Source organism: Phaethon lepturus, unplaced genomic scaffold, assembly GCF_000687285.1.
Source record: "Phaethon lepturus isolate BGI_N335 unplaced genomic scaffold, ASM68728v1 scaffold7043, whole genome shotgun sequence".
NCBI lineage: Eukaryota > Metazoa > Chordata > Aves > Phaethontiformes > Phaethontidae > Phaethon > Phaethon lepturus.
In genome coordinates, this window is record NW_010529627.1 from 1 (window position 1) to 10,040 (window position 10,040).

General features: G+C 39.0%; 1 protein-coding gene across 1 annotated transcript; it reads left to right on the forward strand.

Moving 5' to 3' along the window:
- Nucleotides 1-1,071: 1,071 nt before the first annotated feature.
- On the forward strand, nt 1,072-6,686 carry FBXO7 (F-box protein 7; the record flags this gene model as incomplete). Its single annotated transcript, XM_010283991.1, has 6 exons — nt 1,072-1,213; nt 2,380-2,463; nt 3,583-3,675; nt 4,658-4,834; nt 5,534-5,571; nt 5,942-6,686. Coding segments are annotated over 6 exons (939 nt in total), but the record flags the coding sequence as incomplete, so codon positions are not given.
- Between the last annotated feature and the right edge of the window lie 3,354 nt (nt 6,687-10,040).

Sequence of the window (10,040 nt, forward strand, 5' to 3'; positions counted from 1 at the left end):
GGTTGGTCAAGGAGGACCTGCCTTTCCTGAACCCGTCTCAACGGCATCCTGTTCAAATGGTGGTTAACAATGCCTATGTCTGACAAAATGTTGTCTCCAATTCCTTATTAATGTCAACTGAGTTCAGTTAAACTTTGGTTCCACTAACCTACAGAGGAATCCAACATGTAGTTGAGCACTAACGGCAGTACCTCTGATATATGAATTCACCTTTTCCCTTTAGATTTTCAGATTTGCATTGTATGTTTACTGATATGTGGCTAGCCATTCAAAAAAAGATTTGCTCTCAGGGAAGGTGTTTAAATTTTCATGTTTTTTCTTGCGGTAGGGCTAACTAAGTACATGTAGGCGTTCAGTTTAGGTGTCTGATTGACCAATACTGGTTTAATAAATCTGCTAAGTTAATTGCATTCCTATAGCCTGAAGTACTATCTGAAGAATATATTTGCTACTGGGAAGAAAGTTTGTTTATGTTAATCAATAGGCTTGGAAGTAGGGAAGATGATCGCTATACAGACTTAAGAGGAAAGAGAGCGTCTGCTTGTACATGTGACTATGTTATATCCCTCTCTGTGATTCCATCTGAGCCTTTTCATGCTGAAATTGAAAGGAAAAACTGTTAGTCCACTCAGATTTTTGAATGGATTTCAAGCTGTGATTCTTGAAGCCTTGTCAGACCTTGTGAGTTCTCAGAAAAGGTGCAATAACATGTTTTTCATGCAGTAAATTAAGGTACATGCAGGAGTTGTCAGAATGCTGGAATAAATGACAGAATGAAGTACATGTCTCAAAGAAATAGGTGTGAGTCTGCTCACTGAGGAAACTCCTCTGTCAGAAACTGGGACAGGACAAAAAAGTTAATGAACTTCACTTTAGATTTGCTGTTAGTCTTGGGGAAAATAGTATATAATCATGCAATTGTAATCTGTGTCATAATGCGCATAAGGACTACACCAAGATTTGAATTGCAAGTAGCATTCTGGCAGTTCCTAACTTTTAATTCTCTTTTTTTCACCCCTTAGTCTTGGTACATTGCTAAAGTATGGTAGTGTTATTTCTGTGTATTTTTAGGGGACAGAAGCCAAGGCAGTGTCTATGCCAGAGAAATGGAGAGGGAATGGTGTTTATAAGCTACAGTACACACATCCCCTTTGCGAAGAAGGTTCTGCTGGTTTGACTTGTGTGCCTTTGGGAGATCTTGTTGCTGTTAATGGTAAGTTAGTCAAGTTTTTATCCTGGATGCACATTGCTAAATATCACCATTATTTGGCAAGAGAAAACTTAAATGCACTTTTGTGAGCTTGGTTTAGAACGGCACCTTGATTATTCAGGTTGCTGAGGTGCAAGAAATGCTTCTTCCTGATGCTGAATATTCTTGGTATTTCCTGTCTCTGTATTAACTGTTTCTTTACCTCTAATGATAACAACAGATCGTCCTTAGGTGATTCACCTTGCCTTTTCATTGCAATGTTGTAGAAATCTGTTTCTTGTCTCATTTCATGGGAACTTTGGTATACATTGCCAAACATTAGAAGAGGTAGATTTGCTCCAGGTACAGTATTTTGTCTTACCTCATGTTCTTTGCAAGACTTGTAAACAACTTCCAGACTATGTATTCTTCAGCTTTAATGTATAATCTTTCCTGTATCACACTAACAGTTTAACCGTGGTCTCAAAAATTGTATTTAGTTTAAGCTACTCAATCCTGAAACTTTAAGGAAATCTTATTTTTTGAAGCAATTTCCATATCATTTGGTGTTTTTTGAGTTTGTTTGTGGTTCTGTTTGCCTTTTTTCTTGAGCAATTCCACATTTTTGCAGAACCAGTATGAAATTGGGGCTTGATTTTAATTTCAATATATATTTGATTAAAATTTTTGTCTTTATTTGTGAAACTTGTAACAGATTATGCCAATTTGGATACACACATATGTTTTCACAGAACATGTACACATTTTGATCAAATGTTTTAACCAAGTCAGGTTATGATTAGATTCAGGACAGTGTTATAATTTCCATGCATGTAGTGTTCATATAGTAAGCTTCTTGAGTCTTTTCTAGTTAGTGTTTCTCTAATGACTGGGTTGTTATAATGGCTTGCTGTGTTACTTCTCTGTCCATGTGATAGAACTGTTGAAGACAATACTTGGTTTCTGTCACCAAGATCTTTGTTTATTCCCTGCTATTTTAAGTTCCACTTTATTTTTCTGAAATTTTTATTTGTCTAGCTGCTTCCTATAGTTGGGTATTTTCCTTGAGGGAGTCTGATAAGAGAGGAGAGCAAAACACCTCTGAAGGATAAGGCAGTAATGAAGTGATCTTTGTCATCTCCTAATGTATTTTAAATTTTGAAAATATTTTTCTTTTCTGACATTTGCAGCAACATTAAAAATCAACAAAGAGATTAAAGGTGTTAAGAGAATACAGCTATTGCCAGCATCCTTCGTTTGCTTTCAGGAGCCAGGTATGATTGTGCTGTGATAGTCATAGTAATAAACTGAAAAGTAAGGAAATAATGCGATTAGTAAGGATGTCCTTCAGTAGAGGACCAAATAGGTAGAGAACAGCAAAGAATAAAAAAAAATACAGTTACCATTTAGGTGACTCATAGCTTTGTGGTAAAAGGAGTTCAGAGTGTAGCCATTTACTCACATTTTGTTGTTGAAACAATTTGAATTTATTGGATTAACTGTGTAAGGAAAGAACCTTGCAAAGCCGAGTCACCCTTTGGCCCATATGTCTGCTATTTATGACATCCTAAGCATATGTGTGAATCTCTGGGGCAGCAATGCTGGATTATACCCCCTTTCTGCCAGGCAGTTCAGGACTTCACAGGCTGATGGTACTTACACTCTTCTTGTGGCACCGTAATGGTTACATTCTTTTTGTCAGAAAACATGTGCTGACCACATGGCTCTCTCCAGAATGCCAAAATTAGAGGGAACACTAAGGCGAGGGAGAAGAGAAGGGCAGATAGATGTGGATCTTTGTGAGCACAGATCTGACTAGCCTTTTGTTCTCTGAAGTATGTATGAACGGCTTCTTTGGTGGTTGAGGCTGACTCGGTGTCCTGCACTGTGTCCTGGGTAGCCCCAGTTGCTGATGTACAAGTCTAGTCAAAAGGCGTTAGAAGAATAACTGAGCACTGAAACGTGTCCAATGTAATAGTAAGAATCTTCTGTGTCCTATTTCTTTAGAGAAGAGCATGTAAAGACCTTCCTGTCAGAAAAATTACTATTGCAAGCATTTACAACATAGGTGTGTGTTACACATGAGCTTTGAAATCTATCAAGGGTATCTCTGACAGCTTGAGAGTCAGTTTGTTTCTGAAGAACTCAATTATTTCACCTAAAGGTGCTTTTTAAGGCTAAAGGAAAGCCTGGTCTGGCCACAGAACTGGTTTGTAGCTTGTCAATGAATTACTTAGTGCATGATTGTTACACTCTAGCTGCAGAGCTGCTCCCATCAAGATTACAAGCAGGTTACAGTTCTGCTTATAAGAAAACCGTAAGTCTTTTGCTCTTAGATAATTTTTTCACTATAACCTCCTGAAGTTAAGCTTTTTACCTCTCCTCTTTGATAGAAAAGGTTGCAGGTGTTTACAAAGATCTTCAGAAATTATCCCGTCTCTTTAAAGACCAGCTGGTTTACTCTCTTCTGGCTGCTGCCCGACAAGGTGAGAGAAAATATTTACAATTAGAGATGGTACTTCATGGTTGGGGGTGGAAGGAAGGGGGTCTATCTAAAGCCTTGAAGGAAGAGTGTTAGAAACACCTGTTCAGTGATGGGTATATAAAGAGTAAGCATAATGTAATTTATACATTCTAATGAAATTATATTAATCTTTGTATCTCAGAAAATGTTAATATAATGATAATTTCCTGGTTTTCATTTTTTATTGTCTCTAGTCTCACTTAAGAGACTGAAGCGGAGTGGCTGTTTTCCACACTTAGTGATGGGAAAATCATACCACAATAATTTTTGTGGCAGTAGTTCTGTAGTTTTGATCCATTTCTTTGTCAAAGCAGAAAAATTTACATAGCATCATATTTGGAAGTCTAACCCCAGGAATGGGAATGATCTTCTTAGTAACTGATCGTTGAGGGCTCGGAAAAGATGGTAGGAACTAAACCAAGCTAGTGTTTTGGAGCAGTAGGAAGCCAGGCATTCTCTGCATAGGTATTGCCATAAAGGGTGTCAACTTTGTATTCTGAAGACTACTCAATGGGATTCCCTCTAGACTTCAGTGCAGTAAGGTTTTATGTGAAGCGTGTGCTCTGTATTTAACGTGGTTTTTGTGGGCCCATGAAATTGGGCAGGTCTGTCTTTCTTTACCTTCCTGTCTTCCTTTGTTCTGTAGCCTATAAACGTAGTTAGGTGTCTGGAATGTTTCTTAGGCTTACAGTGGCCAATAGTAGTCAGTATAAAGTGTCGTTTGCCCAATTGTGTTCACTCTGTAAATGTACTTATATTTGCAAGAGATCTGTATTATAAGAAGTCATGTCACAGTACTTTCTGAGAAAAGTGGTATAACTCGGGCATCAAAGGGAAATGATTTAAGGAAAAGATTATAATGTCCTTTCTTTCTTTTAGGGTCTTTAGAGATAGAGTAAACTCTGCACCACTTAGATAATGCTTCTATTTTCTCCATTTTGTAGCTCTGAACTTGCCAGATGTGTTTGGGTTAGTGGTCCTTCCTCTTGAGCTCAAGCTTCGGATTTTCAGACTTCTGGATGTTCGTTCACTCATCTCTCTTTCTGCTGTTTGCCATGACCTTTACACAGCTTCAAATGACCAGCTTCTATGGAGGTTTATGTATCTGCGAGATTTCAGAGGTAATGTTGAGACACATGTTTTTCTAATTACATTCTCATGTGAACAGAGGGATTAGGTCTGACAGACTTTTGATAAGAGGCTCCTCAGGCAACCACTTCTGATTTTTAAACACTGTGAGTAAATGCAGTCATTTTTGATGCTAACCAGTACAGTTGGTCAGGTGTAATTCAGGTAGATGTGCGGTTTTCTGCCGTGAAAACTGGTGCCAGTCTGAAAAACCATTACTGATGGACCACAAAGTTACTCCCATTGTGTGGTGCAGACCTCCCTTGTTTTCATCTGTTTCCCTGGCTACCTTGGCGTACTGGCTATTGCAGATATTAGGAAGTGGAGGGAACAGATATTCCTGAAAATCAGAAGATATTGAAGAAATAATGTGATCAAGGGAAGTGCTGTCAGAAGTCAAAGATGGGGGCAGTGTTTCTGGGATTTCTGTACTTACTCAGTAACTTTTGGAGATAATGCTTTAGGTAGAATGGGTGTGCCCGTAAGTTGATTACTTATTGAATGGTCCTGGAGCTTTATATTTTTTAAGATGCATTATCTTTATGAAAAATGTACTGACCAAAAGTGGATGTGGGTTTTTTTTCATCTGTTGATTGTTCTTCAAGTTCTGACAAAACTGGGCGTCTGTGGCATGAATACATCTTAAAAATAAAACAGATTGCTCTTCATTTTTTGCCTTTTTTTTTTTGTAGATCCTATTGCAAGGTCTCGTGACACAGACTGGAAAGAAGTAGGTGGCTTTTTTTATATAATTTCTCTGAGATTAGTCTCCACGGGCTAATTTGAGAATAAAGCATAGACTTTGGGAGGCAGTTAACTTTACGTTAAATTTTAATTTAAATGTTTGGTGTTCTGTGTACACATGTTGAGAATAGGAGAAAACAGCATCAACAAGTTACATGGTGCATGCCCAAATTGTGGGTTAGAGGTCTTCCAGAGATGCTGTGTTTGGTCTTTGGCAGGCAGGGGAGTTGCTGTTCTGGGTTTTCAGACTGGTGAGGAGTGCTTTTCTGAGATGTGCTGTAGAACTGAATGCAGTTGCTGAAGGTGGAACACAAAGCACTTAGAGAGCTTTAAAATTCCTTTGTTTCTGTCTGCAGCTATACAAGAAAAAGTTGAAACAGAAGAAGGAGGCCCTGAGATGGAGACACATGATGTTTTTGCCCCCTACACCTCATCCAATCCCCTTTCATCCCAACCCATTCTATCCTAATCCCTTTCCTCCCAACCCTTTCCCATCAAACCCGATCTATCCCCCAATGATCATTGGTGGAGAATATGATGAGAGACCAACACTTCCATATGTTGGAGACCCAATTAACTCGCTCATTCCTGGCCCAGGAGAAGCACCAGGCCAGTTTCCTCCATTCAGACCACATTTTGACCCAATTGGTTCCTTGCCTGGAGCAAACCCTACACTTCCAGGACGAGCTGGTCCCAATGACAGGTTTCCACCTAGACCCAGCCGAGCCCGCCCCATGGACATTCGCCGTGCATTCATTTGATTTCTGCTTTTTCCTTCAGTGAGTTTTCTAGTCCCTGAGCTTGCTTTCTAACAGCAGGAGATTGCAAATCCCAGGCACTAACATCTGCCTTCTCTTCAGATTGTGGCAAGAACATGTGTGCATGGTAAATGTTTCAACCACAAAGGCTGGGTTTGTTTTATGCTCTGGTAGTACTGCACCACCTAGCACTAAGGTCTATTTCACAAAGAGCTACAATTTAGAACAGGTTGTTCTGCTTCCTCCTGCCTCGCCCTTAATAGTCTGTGAAGTGCTACTTAGAGTCCGGAAGGATACTGGCCAAATACTTGCTGCATCAGATAAAGAGCACTTTAAATACAAACCCTATACTTGTATGTCTTATTTGAAGAGTTTTATTAAATTGCCAGGAAAAATGATGTTGTTTAAAATCTACCTGGCTAATAATCTTTAACAAAAAAAAATCTACCATGTTCCACATAGAACAGGATGCTACCATTTGTTATGGTAGATATGAGTTCATAGAAATTTTCAAAGATGACATTTCCTTTTTCCTTTAATGTTTTATTAGGTAAAAAGCATTTTTGTATTGTTACTTATTACACAAAGAATACAGGGAAGGGATTTTCTTTACGTTGAAGGTATAAGAACACAACTCGCTTTACAAACAACTGAGTAAAGTCATGCTACAGTGCAACTCAAAAGTCTGAACAGAAGCAGAGCAATTTTACAAAGAATCAGCAAGCAAAACTTCTGTCATTCTCCTTGACTTTACAAATAAGGAGCTGTTGTACATGGCTGCATTTACTGTGTGTGAACTAAAACTGGTGCAAAAATAAATTCCTCCTGCCTAACTTAGGAACTAAGTTGCAATGGAAATGGGATCACACCAAGAGAAGCAGAATGAATTCTCACTTTTCTGCAGTAAATTCCATTTAATTCCATTATTTAAGTATCAAAATATATCTTGCCAAGAAGAAATGTATTGTAGCATGTTATGAGCACCTTTCAAGTATTGTCTTACTAACTAATGAGCAACTAACAAGACCACTGTTAAAGCCTCCTGATGAGATCTGCAGGCTGATGCTGGAGCTCAATTAAAGGAAGACTGGAATTACTAAACTTTGCTAGAACTTTTCATTTCTTACGTATTTTTTTAAGATGAATTGATCTCAGTGTTTCTGTAAATGTAAATGGTACTGATGACCGTTGTGACAGCTGGTACTATTTTCTAAAATCTTTTTGAAATTCCAACAGTGGAAATGGAATGACATTTCCTATTAAATACGAGCTGTTTAATCAGTAATACTTGTGTGCTTTTTCAGGTGATATTTCAGTGATTCATCTTCTTGTTTTGTATAAAATCAGCTGACTTCAATAGGGTCAGGAAATTTTGCCATTGACTCCAGTGGAAGTAAAATATAATACTTTATTTTGCTGTCAGATGTTGTATTTCTTCCTCCCTTTTCTGCTTCACAGGAAGAGCATACCAGTGCAAATTCTGCTGTGATTAAGCCCCTAAGAGTGTATTTATAGAGTCGGGAGGCAGTGGTTTCCCTTCAATACCCAGATTAGACTTAACTTTAAATATTTGCCTGCAGTGGTTGAATTGCTCTTTTTCTACAGAGTTTTCTCTTAGGTGTATACTCAGGTCTCTTGGAGCTTAGTGATTCCTTATATTCCACTGACTATAAAAAGGAAAGGGGAAATCTACTCTGCATTGGTCTTGTACCATTTTGTCGTTGCTATGAGTGCTTTAGAAATGCATATGTAATATTCAGATAAGGTTATACAGCTTTAACTGATAAAATAACTTGTAACTTACTCTTTTCACTTTTTTCAAGCTGTTTCTGGGAACAATGATCTCTATGTGTGTGAGATCTGTTAATTTTCTGGTGCCAGTACTCGCATTATCAGTGCCCTGATGACAAGTCGTGTTGCTTGCCCTGCTGGCAGGCCCGGTGGTGCTCTGGAGCTGGGCCCTCTCTGCCGTGTACACAACCTCATCATAATTCTGCCATGCTGATGTCACAGGTTCTGTTTATCCTGGATTTTGTCATTGTTTGTTTTTGAAGAAATGAACTCAGCCTTTTTGCAGTTACACCACTAAGTGACCTGAAGATATTCTTTCCCTTTCTTCATTTTTCTTTCACGTTGTAGCAAAGGTGTTGTGAACCGAAGGTAAAGGAATCTGACCTACCCTGAACTGTCAAGCTCCCTAAAGAGGAGTTCCCTTTATTCATGAAGCAGGATATGAAATATAAAGTGTCTTGGCAAACTGTATAGAAATCATAGAAGAAGGAATGCCTGAAGATGGGCATTTCTTACCTGTACTGTTCATTTGCATCCAGCATTCTGTGTTGCTACAGTCACTTGGAAATAAGGAACTGTTGTCCTTGGCTTTTCTGTTTACTGTTTTATCCTATTCATGAAACTTGAGCCAACCAGATGAAGTAAGTGGGTCATGTGCAAGGTCTTATGTACCTGCCTGTGATTAGTGAAAGAAAATACTGCTGCTGTTAGTGGAGCAGGACGGCTATTCCTCTGAGTGTTAGCTTTATAGAAGTTGTTTAGTTGCATGGGAACATGAATGACATTCCTCTTGAAATACCACACCTTGATATTACAAGAAAGTCAAGATGTTTCTCAGTCTGTATCTAAACAGCCAAATGTAAATTAATTTTCCAGGTGGTGGATATGAGTGGGTGTCTTAGCTGTGTCCCAGCTCCTTCTTGGGCTGGATCCAAATACACAAATCTATTCATGTTTCCTGACTTCCATGTGAAGAAAATTAAAGCATGCAGGTCAAAAGGGAAGTTTTGACCAGGTGCTCAGTTTTCACAGCTGTGTGAGAACAATCCCAAGGCATGCTGTGGGGCATGTCTGCCCCGTGATTTAAAGGTAACATCTATTCACCAACTTTTCTGTTGCCTTTTTACTGCCCCTAACTCCAGCTGTGATATTTAGGTACCTAAATACCTCTTGGGTATACCTTAGTTCCTCATTCATGAAATTGAGAATATACCCCTTGTATTCCCTCTCTGTCTTGCTTTGTTAGATTGTTGGGATTTTGGAATAGAAATCCTGCATAAAAGGTGGTGATAACCTGGATATATGATGATGCATTTGTGAATCTCCTGCTAGCCACAGCATCACAATTGTCAATTATGTTGGAACATACATAGGACACAATATAAGAGTTTCATCATTTTAACTTGGGAAACTAACTTGGTGTTTTCAGTAAAGCACTTCTGTGGATAGAACTGAAGGTGTTCAGGAACTATGGGAGTAACCAAGTTAAGCAGGGAGTACCCGTTGCTTTTACTTGTTTTTGCTAGCTGGAGCTAGGAGGAGGGGAGATGCCATTCTGTTTGCTTGTCCCTTGAAAGATGACAGCTGGGAGCTGCAGGGAAATGAGATCTGAGTCACTGCTGGGTATCAAGTCAACAGTGCTATCTTGTTACTGTGGTCTGATGGAGGACAGCCCCGCTGTGTTCAAATGCAGTATCAGCAAATGATCCAACTGTTGTGGTTTCAGTGATGACTGGGGTTGATTTATGGGGCCATGCCATGCTAGTTACTAGTTTTACTTCATTGTTGTACAGGTTGTGTTGGTAAGAGAGACATAAGAAGATTCAGGGGATGGAGCAATTGAGGATTCTGGCAGTAAACTTTTAGTTTTGTCTTTGCATCTCTGGTGATCCATTTAGTAGGGAAA